Below are 19,701 nucleotides of genomic sequence, written 5' to 3'. Positions count from 1 at the left end.
GGCAGCTCTGAGGAGCAAAAGCCAGATGGTAGCAGTAGAAGAGATGGAGAGGGGGTAGACAGTGTGCCTATGAATCAGTGGTTGGAGCATGTCTGTGAGTGACTCTATGTCAATCAGTCAAGGGCCCTTTTCTAGACGTACTCTGGGTTGTCTCATTACTATTTTGGTCCATGACTGCTATCTTTGCATCAATGATAGTGTGTTCTGGGTAGTTAATGTTTATTTGGATATATGAGAGTAGGAAACAAAGCCCTAATGATTGACTTCAAATGATGTAAACAAGAATAACACATCATAGGATGGTGATGAGCCAACTGCAATAAACAGACCACCAACTTAGAAACATCAAAACCTATATAATATTTATAGAAGATGCTAGAGGAGATATACAGCTCTGTTATGAATAAAGACTAAAGATTGTGATAGCATGCACACTGCCAATAAACTAGTTGACATTTTCTGGTTAGCTTTAGATGGGAAATGATAAAATGAAGATGTAGTGATTTGAATATGATTAAATTAATCAATTTCGTGTATATAAATATACTTTGTTTTGGAGTTGATGTACAAAATAACGAAACTATAAAATATATAATTAACCTTGCTTACTTTTTGTCAAATCAACATAACGTTTCTATCTATACATATCTGAATGAGGGATTAAATGACTTGTGTGTTTGTGTGTGTGTAATAGTGAATCTCTATTGACAAGGATTCTGTTATTCAATCAACCAAATTACCAGCTCCTGAATTAATGTGTAAAGGACTGAGTATTCCAAACATGTGTACCCTTATTGTAATTCTCAGGCAGAGTCAGCATGACACAGGGTGTGACAAGGCGATGCCTCTTGAACTGCTGAGATAATCCACCCAATAGGCTTCTACACAGTTCCCATCTGCCCAGTTTCACTTACTAAACATGGATTGACCTCAGCTGAGAATATAGTAACATATACTCAAGAGGCCACATAATGGAATTGAACCCAGGATTTTGTGGTGGTGCTATGAACTTCTTAATCATATTATACCTGTGTGTGTATTTATTTATATATATTAGACTTGGTGAGAGCTTATGGTGACAGGTGTATCTCATTTGTTCTGTTACTGATTATCATTTGATCTTTCTTAACCTAAACAAATCTTCACTCCAACATTGGGTGTATTTATATATATATATATATATATATATATATATATATATAGGCGCAGGAGTGGCTGTGTGGTAAGTAGCTTGCTTACCAACCACATGGTTCCGGGTTCAGTCCCACTGCGTGGCACACTATAGCCTCGGGCCGACCAAAGCCTTGTGAGTGGATTTGGTAGACGGAAACTGAAAGAAGCCCGTCGTATATATGTATATATATATGTGTATGTGTGTTTGTGTTTGTCCCCCCACCATCGCTTGACAACCGACGCTGGTGTGTTTACATCCCTGTAACTTAGCGGTTCGGCAAAAAGAAACCGATAGAATAAGTACTAGGCTTATGAAGAATAAGTCCTGGGGTCGATATGCTCGACTAAAGGCGGTGCTATAGCATGGCTGCAGTCAAATGACTGAAAGAAGTAAAAGAGTAATATATATATATACAATATTGGGTTCAGAACATGAAATGAGTGTGCTGTATAACTAAACCAGGAATATTTAGATCTTATCAGTTAAATCAAAAGTTCCACAAGTCTGCATGTGAGGAAAAAAGACTCCAAAATGCTAAGTTCTCATTGACAAAGTTTATCCCAAAGAGAATGTAAATCTAAAGTATTTTGCATCTATGCTTATTAAATTTAGCTTTGTGCACTATAAATTTATCCCTTGTAGAACTTCCATTTTTATCTCTGTAGCATTCAGGCTGGAATGATCCCCCCTTGGTTGACCCGGCACCTGTACAGGTAAGGATTTGGTGTATAGGGCCCATTTGTTTATAAATTTCTCCTGGAAGTCCTTAAGTCCTTTAGATATTCATATATGCATGAAATCTTCTGCTTCTTTTACCTAATAATATGCATGCGTCCTTACACTATTTTTTTTTTTTTGCATTAGTTCTCAGCAGCTTTTATTAACATTGATTATCTACAAATATTTCATAAGACTTTCTAAAACTCTTCTTTTAATGGATCAGTTTTCTTTAAATTCATTTTGTTATTTAACATTCTCTGCATGAAACTCAACAAGCATGTTTTCATTATAAATACTTCTTCATATTTAATTCTTCTTTATGTTTAATATTGTTTCTTCTGTCTGAGGGTAAGTAAATAACAAATGATGGCATTATATACACTATACACTGAACTGCAAAAATTATCTCAGAATTATCTATTGTTTAATCTCTGAATAATGCAATCCCTGATTTATTCAAACAAACCAAGAATATTTGATATTATGCATTAGTAAGATTTCTAGTCATCACTTATTCATAAAGTCATCAACCAACTATGATTTTTTAAAATTCATTGTTATCATCATCGTCATCGTTTAATGTCCGCTTTCCATGCTGGCATGGGTTGGATGGTTTGCTTGAGGACTTGCAAGTTGGGAGGCTGCACCAGGCTCCAATCTGATTTGGCAAAGTTTCTACAGCTGGATGCCCTTCCTAACGCCAACCTCTCCAAGAGTGTAGTGGGTGCTTTTTACATGCCACCAGCACAGGAGCCAGTCAAGTAGCACTGGTACCAGCCATGCTCAAATGGTGCTTTTTGCATGCTACCAGCATGGGTGCCAGTAAGGTGGCACTGGCATTGGCCACACTTGAAGGTGCTTTTTACATGCCACCAGCACAGGTAGCTGTCAGGCAACACTGGCGTTGGCCATGCTCAAATGGTGCCAGTCATTTTATACAAAATGATAACTGAAAGATACTAGAAATTTACAAGAGAAAAAAACTCTATGTAGTCACTGGACTTGCTATGAATAGTTGCCAGATCTCCTTCAATTCTCACTCTTCTATCTCAAATGAGGAAGGTAACATTGGAGAATGTACTCTTAGCTATATTATGAGGCTGAGAATATGCATGGTTATGGCTCAGTACTTTTGATCATTTGTCTGTTCAATCAAAGCTGACTTAAAGCTAATCAACAATAATAACCAAAGATTAAGTGGGGGGAAAAAAGCACTTTTGAAGAAAAATAACTGCTGATGAGTATGCTCTTTGATGTTGTAAAAACAGAAAATATAATCCTGAAAATAATTTCAAATAAAATTTGTATGTTAATGCCTATAAGTGTCAACTTTACTCATACTCTATCACCACTACTTTCAACATCAATCTTATGTGAAGCAACAAAGAAATCAACAAGCCAAGGTAGCCTTAATGTGGTTGTTAGAGATATCAATCAATCCAATCCTTTTACATGGGACTTGATTTGTTATAAATAGCAATCAGATATCCCTGCCATCTTAAGAAAAAAAAAAGGAAGCAACTGTATAAATTTATTTTGGTTGTATGTGATTTTTATTTTTTTTGTAAAGTTTCTGTTGTTATTATGAACCAACAAATAAGTCATTAAACCAATAAGGGAACTTCTCTGTGGTCACATGTGCTGCTTTTTTATTGTTATATTTTGTCACTTTGTCAGAGGTTGAAGGACCAGCCCACCTGACATTTGGAAGGTCTCTGAGACTGAAACCATGGCCCAAGAATTACCCTCAGACTAGAGACACGAGCTAAATGCTTACAACAGAACAGACTCTGCTAAAGCACTTAAGGACCTAGTGGTACTATATTAAATTTTCAACCAGATTCTGCATAGTTTCCATCCACCCAGTTTCACTTACAATACTTGGGTTGACCCAAGGCTATGGTGTCCTGCAGTGGGATCTTGTCTAGAGCCTTGAGAGTGTGACATAAACTCATTAACCACATAGTTATATTTGTTAGAAATATAGCAGTTGTACTTTATCTGATTTTCCCATCATCTTAAGAAAAATGTCTGTATGATTGCTACTTCAGCAGTTTGATAAGACTATAAATAGTATCTCTATTACTTGATATGCTATCTATAGATAGCATATTTCTGAGGTTATAAAATGAAACCTTGTAGAAACATCTTAACAATTATTTCATATCTTTAACAATGCCATGGGAAGTATTTCATTTCAGGTTGTAGGTGGATCAGAAAACATTTTGACATTTTATAACATACTGTCAAGAAATCAAACAAAATTAAATATAGTGTGTGTGTGTGTTGACTTTTCTCACAATGTAAAGCATTTCAGTTTCAACACATGGTCTCATAGCAAGCCGTTTGTCAAGCAATTAAAATTCCAACAGTTTTATAATTATGTTGGTGTGTAGTATAGTCTCACAACTGGTTCTAGTTGTGGGAATATTTATTTTACAATTGTATCTAAAAACAGCAAGTGTTTAGTTTAAGCCATTGTGGGTTTTAGCCTTGCAGCTGCTTTTATCCTTTTCTGCTTTAGCTTGAAGAAGGAACAGTGCCCATGACTTTCCCAGGCCCTTCAAGATTGGTGAGATTCATATGAATCAGTTTGAGCATTAATAGACTGACATTTATGGAAATAATGTAGATGGAGAGGAAATTCCTGATGATTGGCACTCTACAGAAGAAGGATTGGTTAAAAGGGCTAATGTAAATAAAGTGGGGTTGGATTTGGCAATAAGATGAGGGCTCAGGTTCAGTCCCTCTCTATAGCATCTGAGGCAAGCTTTGAAGGTGAAACTGGCTAGACAAGAAATATGAAAGACTCAAATGGATTGTTCTTGCAATTCAAAGGGTTTCCTTTGTCTCAGAGCGTCATGCTAATTTAGTCTGAGAACTATGTTAAGAGTACATGTGCTTTTTGAGTACTCAGCCTTTTACATACTAATTGAATGAGTAGGTAGTTCAGTTGTTCAAATAACTGGGCACTCATCATTAAAACTGATGGAGGACCCTTTGTGCCAGGTCAGAGGACCAGAGGGCTTTTATAACAACAACAGAACAGGCAGTGAGAGGAGACAGTATGTCTGTGCTCCATTACACTACAAAAAGACTTTCTGAGATACCAGTCTGTTTTTGCTTAAAAAAGATAGACCGTTAAATTGACATGTTATTCATATTGACCTATGAGTATCCTTCTAAAACAATGGTCAAGACTGAAGAAGGACAGTGGTGCTACAACTATTGATGAATTAAAGCAACTAATGATGGAACTGGACATGAGCCATTGTCAGTTTCTATACACAGTACAAGTTGTAGACGATCACTCACTCGTTTGTTTTACATTTACAACACACACACAAGTACATACTGAGGCATTGCTTTACAGCTGGATGCTGTTCCTTTCACTAACCTTTCTCTGTTTTATTTTTAGTAAGGAGTTTTCATTCCACTTATCTTCAAGTGTGGGGCTGCTGTAATATTTGCTGACACAAAGATGTAAACAAACATCACTGTCAATAGCTTAGCTCTGTGCAGAATTCAGACATTCAAATTGGCATGCATATGCATGCAGTACACTTTGTAAAGGGGTGGGCATTAGGCAGGGCATTCAGCTGCAAAAACCGTGCCAAAACAGACAGTGAAGCTTGGTGCAGTCCTGTCAAACCATCCAGTCCATGCCAGCATGGAAGATGGATGTTAAATGATGATGATGATGATGTGCATATACACACACACACATGAAAGGCTTTGTGCAATTTCCATCTATCTAATTCATTTACAAAGGATTGCTCAACCTGGGGCTACAGTAGAAGACATTTGCCCAAGGTGCCATACTCAAGGACTGAACTCTAAACCACATGGTTTTGAAGTGAACTTCTTGATCAAACTGCCAAACCTGCTCCAATCAATGGTGATAATTCATATTGATTAATAATGCTCAACTTCATATTATAAAAAAAAAATGTGTTTCTTTTTACAAATTATTTTCTGCCTTTATTTCTAACTTTCATTAACTACGTGTTCACCAAAGAGTGAATATTTGAACTTTATTATAATGCTAAAATTCATTAACCGTTTAACAACAATCACATTGTATTGATATGATATTGTTTTCATGTTCAGTCTCCTGTAGGTGCACCAAACATCATATATTTGAGAGAGACTGAAAATTAAACTAAAAATCGCCTTTTAATATTAATGGTTTCTTCTATCTACAGACTTACCTGAATTAAGCTTATGTTATTTTTAGAAAATTACCTGTAGAGCTGCTGTTAATCTTTGCTTATGTAAATTGCAGCAATTTGAATCTCCAAATGCAATTCCCAATCAAATGTATGGAATTCCTGGAAACACTGATCAACAACAACCTGTCAACAGTTATCCAAACATTTACAACCCCCAGGAACATCAGCCTCAATTGCCGGTTAGATATTTTAATAATATTTCACTTTTATGATTTCACTTATAAATTTAAACACCTGTATGTTTTATTGAAACTTATTAAAATATTTTACTGTTTGTAGCAATCAGCACCTGTAGTTAACCCAGCTCCAGAACCTGTACCTGAAGTTGTAAAAGGACCTTTGCCAAATGAACATCAAATTTTACAAGAGATATTTGATGCCTTGGTTGAAAACTGTTTAAAAGTTGCATCAAATGCTGTAAGTAAAACAATGAAATATCCTTATTTCATAATTTTAATCTAGATATGCACTGCAATACATACGTATGTACATATGTACATTCGTACCTATCATCATAAGTGCATTAGGCTTTGAACCTAGAAATGCTAGGTTTTTCAAAGAAAGAGTAAAAAAATTGATGCAGATTCTCCAAATTCAAATTATTAGTGACACAGTGAAGATCTGTTAGTCATTCCAAAGATTCTTCATCTGAGATTCTTTAGGTCAACAAATGCACAAATTTGAGTGAACTCAACCACATATTTACAAACACTGGGCACTCGCAACTCAAAAAGTCTGGTCATTTTGTTAGTGACCAGCTTGACTTCGCTTAAGAAGAACTTAAATGAAACTCAAAAACAAACAAACATGCATGCATACAATTGAATTAATGAGGCTAATTATTCAGTAACATCATTTGACACCTTGGGAAAGTGTTTTCTGCTATAGCCTCGGGTTGACCGAAGCTTTGTGAGCATTTGGTGAACAAATACTGACAGAAGCCTGTTGTATACATGTGTGTGTGTGTGTGTATCTTTGTGTCTGTGCTTCTCCCCTACTGCCACTTGACAAACAGTGTTGGTGTGTTTATGTCCCAGTAACTTAGCAGTTTGGCAAAAAGAGACTGATAGAATAAGTACAAGGCTTTAAAAAAAAATAAGTACGGGGATTGATGTATTCAAAAATTCTTCAAGGTGGTGCCCCAGCATGGCCACAGTCTAATGACTGAAACAAGGAAAAGATAGAAGAAAAATCCCACCATCTTTTATCCATAACTTTCTAATACAATATAGTAATAACAATCTAACAAGTTCTGAGATTCTTAATTTTTTTCTTTTTTAATTATTTTAACAAAACATGGTTTTCGTTTATTTACTTCTTTCCCTTGATATTTTATGATGTAGGATGTCCACTTCAGTTTTTTAAATGTTGATTTTTCTCTTTTTCATATTTAGCAAACTAAAAGAAAACTGGAAGACGTAGTTAAGAAACTGGAAGCGTTATATGACAAGCTAAGAGAAAATGCGGTATGATACTTTGCAGTTTTATAACTCCCCCTCCTTCGTCTCTCTCTCTCTCTCTCTCTCTCTCTTTCCTTCACATAAACAGACTTGTACTTTATATTGCAATTATCATCAGTTTTAGATAGTTGTTTTAACTTCGGGATTCAATTTCACTAACTGACCTTTTCTTCTTTTATCGAAGTAGCTCAGCAGTGATCTTCAGAAAAATTGTAATTCTTTGATCAATTGGCCCCTTGTTTATAGATGAGGTTAATAGTCTAAAATCATTTGATGATTTTTAAACTTCTAATTTTCTAGTTATCATTTTATTGATATTACAACAGAATGTTTTGTCACATATTTCTGTAGCTGTAACCCAGTACATTTAACTTTCATCATCATCATCGTTTAACGTCCGCTTTCCATGCTAGCATGGGTTGGACGATTTGACTGAGGACTGGTGAAACCGGATGGCAACACCAGGCTCCAATCTAATTTGGCAGAGTTTCTACAGCTGGATGCCCTTCCTAACGCCAACCACTCAGAGAGTGTAGTGGGTGCTTTTACGTGTCACCCGCACGAAAATGGCCACGCTCGAAATGGTGTCTTTTATGTGCCACCCGCACAAGCCAGTCCAGGGGCACTGGCAACGAAATATTAACTTATCACTAAATATACATAATCCCTTTTGATTTTCTTTTCTACTCCCATCATATCATACCTAGCTTCTCACTCGTAGCATCCACCATTTTTTGTAGACCTAAAAGATGTAATCAAGAACATTTTTATGTGTCTAGGAAGAAGCAGACTTTGTTGTCTTTCTGTTTTTTTTTTTCTTTTTTTCAAGCATTTTTTCACCCTCTATTTAAGTAAACATTTCCATCTTTTATATTGTTTATTTCAGCTGTCCCAGAACATCATTCAAGGCTTGCATCAAATTGTACAATCATTGCAACAATATGACTATGATAGAGGACTACAAATCCATGCTCACATGATTAAGCATGGAAATTTTTCTGAAATTGGAAGCTTTATGCCTAGTCTAAAAGTATTAATGCAAACAGCAAACAATCTTCAAGTACGATGAACAATGGGTGATGTAAATCTCTCTATTGCATTTATTCTGATTATTCATAAATCCTTAACTACAAGAAAAGAACTGAACATTTCTCTGAAATCGTGTTAGCAGTTTCTTACGTCTACACAACTGCTAAATACTGGAAACTCGGGTGAGTCAGCAGAATGTTAGCGATTTGGAATCTATATATTCTTTTGACATCATGATTTATTAATAAAATGTCACGTTCTGAGATTTTTTTTTTTTCCAAACAATTCTCAAGGAACCTTCATTAGAATTTAATTAAACATTTATATGTTTATTTATTATTATTATTATTATTATTTTTTTTTTTTTTTTGCTGCTAATTCTTAAATTAAACTTCATTTGATCTATAGTATAATTCTTCTGATTACTGCATGCACTTCGCCTGTTACTTGTCCCCCAAACAGGATGATTTGATCACACATTGATAAAACTTCTGCTGATAACTCAATAAATTTTAATATTTCAACAGAATTTAATTCTGTTAAAGGTTTTATTTGTTTCTTTATTCCTATCTTGTTCTGTTCATGCTTCTAATTAACTTGTTAAATATCTACTTGTTTACTTAGTTATGGTTTCTTAAACCAATCATCCTCATGTTCATAGATTAAATATCTCATTAATAAAAAAAAAATTAATTAATTTTCTGGGAACAGGGCAGAAAAACAAATATCTATCTTTATTGTACAGAGCAGTGTGACTTTTCTTTCCTGAAGATAAAATCATTATTTTTATTTTTATTTATTTTTTTTTTAATATTTTTAGTGTCAACAATCAGAATTTTGATAATAATGCAAATTTGACTGAATATTATTATTATTTTTTTTTTTTGTACATTGTATATTATTAGTCAAATTTTATAATTATATGGTAAATTTATATTTCATTGTATCTGTTACACTAAATACTGGATGAAATTGTTTTGAAATGATCAAATTTGTAAGTTCAATACTTAGAATGTTTCAAACTTGTATAGTTATGATTTATGATCAAAATTTCTGTAACCATGTTTTTAATCTTTCCTACACAGCATCTCAAATAAGTTGAATTTGTCTCCAAACTTGTCATCAGTATAAAATACAAACTAAATCAGGCTTGTGTATAAATTAGTTACTCAAACAATGACATATTTGTATACAAATCTGGCACTTTAAGCATCCAATTGAGGCTTTGTGTAGTAAAAATTTATTATAAAAGACATTTAAAAAAAAAATTCTTATTGATTTGGTGTTATTATAAGTTTAGGCTAATACTCTTCATTGAAAAGTGTTGTTATCTTAGAAGTTAGGTAAATGATAAATCTGTCAGAAAATAGAATAGCGATTTTTTTTCATAAATTTTTTTTTAGAAAAACAAAAAAAGCAAATCATGATGCATAAGGTGTATAAATGTACAGCAAGTAAAAAAAAAAAAAAGAAAAATAGTTCTTTTTCTTTTGAGAAATTGGGAAAAAAAAAAACAACAAAAATTTGTTTTCAGACCAATATTGAAATATTTATTTTTGTATATTTTTTCCAGGAAATAAAATTGTTTTCTGATAAATTTAACTTCTTCCCAAGTGTTAAATGATTGTCTCATTTGTACTCATTAAGAATAATGCATTGAAAATGTATGGAATAAACTTGTAATTGTATTACAGTTAATTAACACATTAAAAATGTGCAATAAACTTTGTTCAATAAACATCTGAAGCTGTTTTTCTTTGTTTATCAAATTTAAGGTCAACAACTAATAAATTTATTTTCTGCCAGTAATAATAATTTTCTTGATTATTTTACTCCTGTAAAAAAAAAAACTGGGATTAGTGTAGGGTGCAGGCATGGCTGTGTGGTTTAGGAGTTTAATTTCCAACCACACGGTTTTAGGTTCCGCTCTGATTGTGTGGCACCCTGGGCAAGTGTCTTCTACAATAGCCCCGGGGCAATCAAAGCCTTGTAGTGGATTTGGTTGAGGGAAATATGTGAATGAGTGAATGGTCATACTTGGATATATGTGAGTGAGTGAATGGTCCTGCTTGGAAATTTGTGAGTGAGTGAATGGTCATGCTTGGAAACCAGTAAGGATTGGTGACAGAAGGAGCATCGACCATAGAAAATCTGCCTCGGTGATGATGATGATACTTTCTTGGACTAAAACTAAAGCTTTCCTGCATTGTAAATGTTTCAATTTCTACTAACCTCATCTCTAGAGATGACATTCATCTGTCCATGGCCAAATAGATAAGCAGGTGATATTACTTGTTGTTCAAATCCAGTTTGGTACTATGTTATGGTAGGTATCGTCTGCAACAGGATGGATAATGAACTTTCAATAACATCACCTTCTTCAGATGCTAACCAGCTTTTAGAATGATTAAAGAGGTTTCATTACATTTTCTCCATTAAATTTTTTTCCAATAAATTAGGAGGTACTCAAACATAGCAATTCCCATATCCAAGTGTTTTTAAATGCCTTATAACTTTCATGAAATAAGTGGGGTATCTGCGATATCTTGTATTGCGTGACCTAGATTATTTTTTATTAGAGTTTTGATTCAATCAACAACAAACTATAGGCTTTCTGCAATATTCATGGTCTTCTAGATCAAAATTTTCACTCTTGATTCTAGCAAACTCCTTACAAAGTAGTTGTATGCTGTCAACTTAATGTGACAGTCCCCTGAAGGGAATAATACTACTGTTGGTTAGACCTAGGAAGCTGCACCGCTTCCTGTCGGCCTTGACACATTTCCTGTGTCCTTATGTTTTATGACACAGGAAATGTGTCGAGGCCGACAGGAAGCGGTGCAGCTTCCTAGGTCTAACCAACAGTAGTATTATTCCCTTCAGGAGACTGTCACATTAAGTTGACAGCATACAACTACTTCATCGTATCACTACTGCATAAATCTTTCTGAGAGATTTAGAAATGTATTATTTCTATACTTGCAAACAGTTCTCTCAGTTGTGGCACCATCTCCAGAAACTTCATATATCCTTTATTGCCCTGTTTATACAGTGGTTTTTCCTTTCTTGAAATAAAAGAGCATCATCTTCACTTCTAATGTAAAAACAGTAGAAAAATCTATCTATACAGTAATCATATAGAAAGATGTGTTGAAATGTCACCTTTCAGAAAATATATGTATCATCATCGTCGTTAAACGTCTGCTTTCCATGCTGGCATGAGTTGGACGGTTTGAGTGAGGGCTGGCAAACCAGAAGGCTGTACCAGGCTCCAATCTGATCTGGCAAGGTTTCTACAGCTGGATGCCCTTCCTAACGCCAACCATTCTGAGAGTGTAGTGGGTGCTTTTTACGTGCCACCAGCATGGAAGCCAGTCAGGCGGTACTGGCAACGACCACGTTCAAATGGTGCTTTTTACGTGCCACCAACATGGAAGCCAGTCAGGCGGTACTGGCATTGGCCACGACATATATATATATGTCACATACTCCTGTCATGCGAAAAAATAATGATGTTTAAACACCACCCATTGGAAAATAGTACCAATATTTGTTCCAATTTAATATAGTAGTGCACCTGAGCACTTTATACAATAACTTCATTACATTGATATGTAGAATGACTGGGGGAAGTAACCAGGAATATCTGCAGCATGAAAACTAAATTGTAAAGTAGTCACTAGCATGCTTAATGCAGCATATTGCAAAACTATTGTTAGAATTATGCATTTACTGACATAACAATTATTTTCTGATTGTAAGTAGTTAAGGTAGGGGAGACAACCTTGAAATTTTGATTAAGTTTAGAATGCAATTAGGAAGTTTTAATCTGAAGAAATGCATACATATATATATATATATTAGGGATAAAAATCCAAAATTACAGGTAAAAACTCAAAATCAATTTATTAAAAATTAAAATTAAATTAAGTTTCACAGTATTAAATATATATATATATATGTATATTTGACAATGGATTTTCATCAATGAGTTCATGAACATTGGTTCTTTTCCCTAAAACTATATATATATATATATATACAATGGAATTTTTTAAATTTTCTATTTACAAGATCTACTCAGAAGGCTTGATTTGACCCAAGGCTATAGTTAAAGACAATTGTCGAAAGTGTCACACAGGAGGACTGAAACCAAATCCATGCAATTGGAAAGCAAACTTAACCAAACACATCTGTTGCAGATGTGGGAACAGTATTTCATTGTGAGTCACAACTGAGCTATGGATGTGGGTGAGTAGCTGTTGGGGTTTGAAGTATTTTCTAACCCTGAATGGAAGGGTCAATCTTTGTAATACAGTCTCTGCTATGTTAAATATGTTCACCGGTTTGAAAGAGACCCACAGTGCAATTTCTTGTGGTGGCCACTGGTATACACCACAGTTCAGAGAAATAGAATAAATCCTAAGATTCCGAGTTCAATCCCCACTAAAGGTGACATTTCAAAGACATCTGAAAGACAAATAGGAGTCATGATCTAGAAGGGCTCAGCTCCCGTAGAAGGTCTGGAACTAATGGGCCAAAATGCTTGATGAAAATTCTTCCTCAAAAGATTTATCTTGCTGTCTGCTCTTCACATAGCAAGTTTCCACTGACTAAATGACCTTGACGGTTCTAATCACATGATATTCATATCTAGAGGAGGAAAAGTATAAGAGTATTTTTCTTGCTATGTGTAGTGATTGTGTCTGACTCATAGCTAATGATATTGAGATACTGAGGTGATTCAAAGCATGTTTGAGGGGCAGGGATAAGCAAAATTTCAAATTAGATTACATTTAGGAATGATACCATCTGCTTCTCCTTAATCACCATTTAACAGTACTTTTTTATCTCTCTCTCTCCACCTATGTCTGACTCTTGCTCTCTCTCCTTCCCACCTCACCCCTCCTCTTCGCTAATCTGACGGTACTGGCAACTGCCACGTGCAAATGGTAATTTTTACGTGCCACTTGCACAGGAGTCAGTCTAATGTTTTGTTGACATGCCACCGGCACAAATGCCAGTAAGGCGAAGTTGGAAACGATCGTGCTCAAATGGTGCTTTTTACGTGCCACCGGCACAGGAGCGAGACTGCTGCTCATGCAGTGATCCTGCTCAGATGGTGCTGTTAGTGCTCCACTGGCACGGGTGCCAGTCATCAAATTTGATTCACTTTCGTTCTCACTTGCTCCAACAGGTCTTCACAAGCTAAGTTTAGTGTCCAATGAAGGAAGGTTGGCATGGGTGCCAGTCATCGAATTTGGTTCAATTTCAATTTTGATTTCACTTGCCTCAACAGGTCTTTGCAAGCAGGGTTTTGTGTCCAAAGAAGTAAAGGTATGCATAAGTGGGCTGGCTACACCCCTGGTAAAGGCCATGGGTTATGGTCTTACTTGTCTTGCCAGGTCTTCTCACACACAGCATATTTCCAAAGGTCTTGGTCACAAGTCATTGCCTCAGTGAGGCCTAATGTTCAAAGGTCGTGCTTTGCCACTTCATCCCAGGTCTTCCTGGGTCTAACTCTTCCACAGGTACCCTCAACCGCTAGGCTGTGGCACTTTTTCACAGCTATCCTCATCCATTCTCACCAAATGACCATACCAGCGCAATCATCTCTCTTGCACACCACAACTGATGCTTGTTAGGTCCAACTTTTCTCTCAAGGTACTTACACTCTGTCGAGTATGCACGCTGACATTACACATCCATTGGAACATACTGGCTTCATTCCTTGTGAGCTTACGCAAGTCCTCAGCAGTCACGGCCCATGTTTCACTGCCATGTAGCATGGCTGTTCATACACATGCGTCATACTGTCTGCCTTTTACTCTGAGTGAGAGGCCTTTTGTCACCAGCAGAGGTAAGAGCTCTCTGAACTTTGCCCAGGCTATTCTTATTCTAGTAGCTACACTTTCAGCGCACCCACCCCCACTACTAATTTGATCACCAAGATAGCAGAAGCTATCAACCACTTCTAGTATTTCTCCCTGGAATGTGGCAGAAGTTGTTTTCTGCATATTCACAGTGTTTATTGCTCTTGAACATCTGCCACATACAAAAACTAACTTCCTAGTTAACCTTCCTTTGATATTGCTGCACCTTTTATGTGTCCATAGCTTACACTGGGTACACCTTATAGAGTTTCTACCTATACCTTTTCTACAGATCGTGCAGGGCCGTCTACCTGAAGGGGTTTGTGTTTTGTCTACCTTCCTACTTATTAGGACTTTGGTTTTAGCTAGGTTGACTCTAAGGCCCTTCAATTCTGGACCTTGCTTCCACACCTGAAACTTCTCCTCTAGTTCTGATAGTGACTCAGCAATTAGAGCAAGGTCATCAGCATAGAGGAGCTCCCAGGGGTGTGTGTGTATATATATATCATCATCACCATCATCGTTTAATGTCCGCTTTCCATGCTAGCATGGGTTGGATGATTTGACTGAGGACTGGTGAAACCAGATGGCTACACCAGGCTCCAATCTGATTTGGCAGAGTTTCTACAGCTGGATGCCCTTCCTAACGCCAACCACTCAGAGAGTGTAGTGGGTGCTTTTACATGTCACCCGCATGAAGGCCAGTCAGGCGGTACTGGCAACGGCCACGCTCAAAATGGTGTATTTTACGTGTCACCCGCACAAGAGCCAGTCCATATACACACACACACACACACACACACACACACACACACACATATATATATATATATATATATATATATATATATATATAATATATATGTATGTATGTATGTACAAGTGTGTGTGTGTGTGTGTGTGTGTTTGTGTGTGTATGTATGTGTGTGTGTGAAAATATATTACTTCCATTGTCTGGAAAGCATGTGATCTTGCATTTAGTTAATAAATAATGTTACCTCTTATCTATATATAGTTAGTTATAATGATAAAAGGTGACAGAAATGTTTTATATTTTCAACATCCTGTTACTGTAATTTACTGATAAAAGTCAAAGAAAATAAATCATGTGGCATTTTTCATAAATTCCCATGAGTTTTGATATCTTTTCTTTGTCAATTTCTTTCCTCCCCCATTTCCCTTTCTCCTTCTTTTCTCTCTCTCTCTTTTTCTTGTTTACTTTCTTTTTAATGTTTTGTAGGGTATTTGTACACCTCATTCAGCGGAAGTCATATGGCTCAGTGGTTCGGGTATTTGGCTCATGATTGTAAGGCCATGAGTTCAATTTCCAGCAATGCATTGAGCCCTTGAGCAAGACACTTTATTTCATGTTTCTCCAGTCAACTCAGCTGGCAAAAGTGAGTAGTACCTGTCATTCAAAAGGGCCAGCCTTGTTACATTCTGTGTCATGCTGAACCTCCTTGAGAACTATGTGAAGGGTATGCATGTCTGTGGAGTGCTCAGCCAGCCACATGTTCATTAATTTCATGAGCAGGCTGTTCCGTTGATCAGATCAACTTGAACCCACACTATCATTGTAACTAATGGAATGCCAGTACATCCAGAGGAATAAAGACTTCATTCCATTCCAACTTGTTCAGTACACACTTTTATTTAACATGAATAATTAGAGACAGGTAATTTGTATTATATTTATTGCTTATACCCACTGACTGGTCCCTGTGCTGTTGACATGTAAAAAGCACTATCCAAATGTGATCGATGCCAGGCCTGCCTGCCCGACTGGCTCCTGTGCCAATGGCATGTAAAAAGCACCTACTACACTCTTGGAGTGGTTGGCGTTAGGAAGGGCATCCAGCTGTAGAAACATTGCCAGATCTGATTGGAGCCTGGTGCAGCTGCATGGAAAACGGACATTAAACGATGGTGATGATGATATATATATACATATATATATATACACATGCATATATATTGCTCAGTGGGTAAGGTGTTGCACTTATATTGCAAAATCATGGGTTCAATTCCCAGACTGGATGTTGCTTTGTGTTCTTGAGCAAAGTGCTTCATTTCATGTTGTTCAGTGTTCATTTCGTCATCTGACATGTGGCACCCATTGCACCTGCACCTGTACAGGTAATGTCGATTTGATGGAGGGAGTGAGCTTATGTCTACACAAACGTTTGATCACTATAAACAAATCATCTGTGTGGTCTTTCGGTATGAAATTGTCAAACTTTTATATGTCATTTTAAGGCAGGAGAGTCCATCATTTAATATGTATATATTATGTATATATATGTAAGCACAAGTGTGGCTGTGTGGTAAGAAGCTTGCTTCCGGTTACTGCACATGCATTGATTCAGTTGCTGGTTTGTTTCTTTTGAGAGTCAGACGGAAATTTTGTGCTGCTTGGTAGCGGTTTAGAGAAAATGTATTCAGACCTTAGTGGGTCTGAGTTGTCTTCAGTGGAAGAGGAGCTGGTGAAGGCGGTGAGAAGAATAGACGGAATATTGGAGAGAACAAGAAATTTTTCTGAAGCGACGGAGGTGGAGAGAAAGGATGTAGACCTAGCTGGACTAAAGGAAAATGGAAAAATGATGCAGAGAGTGGGCAGTGATGTGAAGTTGTTGCCCCTCTAAAAGAATTATGGAGCAAATGGAGAGGAAAACTATTACCTGTAGGATGCACTCGCTCAAGAACAAAAAGGCTGAACAGGTGGAAGCGGAAATAATAGAAGAAGCACTAAGGAAACAGTTGAACCAAAGGATGTATATAACCAAAGGATGTAAATACAGGACGGTGGTCGTCCAGTTTAGGACAGTGAAGGAGGCAAGAAGGCTGGCGAGTGTGGCGGTGAGGACGGAAGAGGTGGTGCTTCTGCCCACATATCTTGGAAGAAAGACTTCCAAGCAATCCCACCTGATATAGAAATGGCTTGGGTCGTGGCAGCCATCCTTGTTGGAAGTGAGGAGGAGGTGGCTGTCCTCCAAGCCACGAAAATGGAAGAAGGAGGATGGAAAAGGAAATCACTGGATCTTATCATGCAGGCAGAGGAGAAGCAGCTAGAGAGTCTGGCAGAGACGGTGACGTTGGGAGAAATTGTGTTAAGAGTGTGGGTGGAGGGCAGAGTCCCACGTTGTTTTAAATGTGGCCAAAGGGGCAACATTAGAGCACAATAGAAGAAAACAATAGATGAGACAACAGATGAAGCAGTTGTGGAGACAGAGGAGAAAAGGGAGGAAGAAAAGACAGGCGGGGGAAAGGAGGAAGAATGGGCAGCAGCAGAGAGTAGAAGGAAGAAGAGGAAGAAAAGAAAGAACACTGAGTATGATGTGGTACCCCAGTCCAACTCCATCCCACCCAAGACCACTCAGACCCACCCTCTCCACACAGACAACAAACCCACCCACCCCCTTTTCCCACAGGAAAAAAAGAAAAAGAAAAAAGAGAAGACACCACAGAATTCAGAAGACTCCTTCCCTGGTGAAAAAGGTTACAAAAGAGTGTTGTCATTGAGCGGTAGCGAGAGTGGAAATAGAAGGACTAGAAACGGGACTAAAGAGAAATTAGGACTCAGTGGTGGCGAGTGGTGTTACTCAGTGTGGGGTGAGTAGCACACTCTTCATATTTTCATTTTCAGATATCATGCATGTTATCATAACCTTTATTTTTCTCATGTTTATTTTCACATCACTCATAGTATCATATTTAATTTTTACATATTTTTAATTGTTATATGTCCCCCACATGTCTTGTAGTGTCCCCTCTATGTTATGCCTTTATGGCAAAATATTGAAATAAAGAAGCTTGCTTTCCAACCACATGGTTTGAGGTTCAGTGCCACTTCGTGCCACCTTGGGCAAGTGTCTTCTACTATAGTCTTGGGTCGACCAAAGCTTTGTGAGTGGATGTGGTATATATATAGCAATGAGAAAATGGAGGAGAATATGCGGTATCCATCAACTTGCAGGCAATGTATTCCGTTGATTAATCTGTTTATATATATATATATATATATATATACAACAGGCTTCTTTTAGTTTATATGGGCTTCTTTCAGTTATGTGTGTGTGTGTGCGTGTGTTTGTCCCCACTGCCATCACTTGACAACTGATGCTGGTGTGTTTATGCCCCCATAGCTTAATGGTTTGGCAAAAGAAATCGATAGAATCAGTACTAGGCTTACAAAGAGTTAGTCCTGGGGTTGATTTCTGCAACTAAAACCTTTTGAGGTGGTGCTCCAGCATGGCCTCAGTCAAATGACTGAAACAGGTAAAAGAGTATGTATATATGCGTGTGTGTGTGTGTTACTTTCTCTTAAATCACACTTACTACAGTCTTTAAAAATTGAAGGACACAATGTAATTCATGGTCATGGTTAGAATGCCTTTAATCCTAAGTCTACCGAAGCATAACTAAACCTCAGTTTAAACAGTAACATGTAAGGGAACATCTGTGTAGTAACTAATGGCAGAATTTCTGAGTGGTCATCATGTCTGCAAGAAAAAGCAGGTAAATCTTACCCTAAATCTCTCAAATCTTAAAACAATGGACACATATACACAGGCTTTTATCATAGGTTTGGGAATCGTCCATACTCTGGGAATCAACTGCTAATGAAACCCACTTCACTGTAGATTAACCAGCTAAATGTAGAGCCAGTGTTGCTTCAAACCACATCCTACAACTTTCAAACTACAGAATATAGTTCCTGATATACAGAAATATGGATGGAAGGCTTTCATAGTGGGTCTACTCAAACTAGAAATAACCAGACAAATTTCCCCCAGATTACTCATCCTACCGTCTATCAAAAGGAAGGTCATCATGTATGAAAACCAATGTCAGTGACAAATGCATTATCCTAAAGATAGCGTGTTTGCGCTAGTGTGTGTGTGTGTGTGTGTATACTCGCGTACACACACATATGAACTTTAATTCAACCTGTGTATATTTTATCGTTTATTATTAAATTCATTACATATGCTTATCAAAGTACACTGATAAAAAAGTAGACCAGCATGACATGAATGGAGCAAAATTACCATCATACAGATATTATTTTGGTATCTTTGAGAAAATTTATAAAATCTATAATAATTCTATTTGCTTTGTGTACTATTTTGAATGTCCAATTAAAAAGAATTTTGCATATTTCAAAGATAAGATTTGGCAATTTTCGTTTTATAGATAAATTGTACGAAAGTAAA

The 19,701-nt window shown here is 36.8% G+C and overlaps 1 protein-coding gene across 4 annotated transcripts in view; it reads left to right on the top strand.

Moving 5' to 3' along the window:
- LOC106868452 (protein transport protein Sec31A) overlaps positions 1-10,357 on the top strand; it is a 61,880-nt gene extending 51,523 nt beyond the window's left edge. For 2 of the 4 annotated variants that reach the window (XM_052968153.2, XM_052968152.2), the window contains exons 25-29: positions 1,840-1,887; positions 6,180-6,305; positions 6,406-6,543; positions 7,521-7,592; positions 8,473-10,357. In XM_052968153.2, coding sequence (XP_052824113.1) covers positions 1,840-1,887; positions 6,180-6,305; positions 6,406-6,543; positions 7,521-7,592; positions 8,473-8,655 — 567 coding nt within the window. In that variant the 3' untranslated portion in view covers positions 8,656-10,357. The remainder of the gene's footprint in view (positions 1-1,839; positions 1,888-6,179; positions 6,306-6,405; positions 6,544-7,520; positions 7,593-8,472) is intronic. The other 2 variants (XM_089352983.1, XM_052968154.2) reach the window with 1 other exon arrangement.
- The last annotated feature ends 9,344 nt before the right edge of the window (positions 10,358-19,701 follow it).

This window comes from Octopus bimaculoides, chromosome 5, assembly GCF_046866305.1.
Source record: "Octopus bimaculoides isolate indiv1 chromosome 5, ASM4686630v1, whole genome shotgun sequence".
Taxonomy (NCBI): domain Eukaryota; kingdom Metazoa; phylum Mollusca; class Cephalopoda; order Octopoda; family Octopodidae; genus Octopus; species Octopus bimaculoides.
Note: the sequence above shows the minus strand (reverse complement) of the source record. Positions and strands in the feature narration are given on the sequence as shown.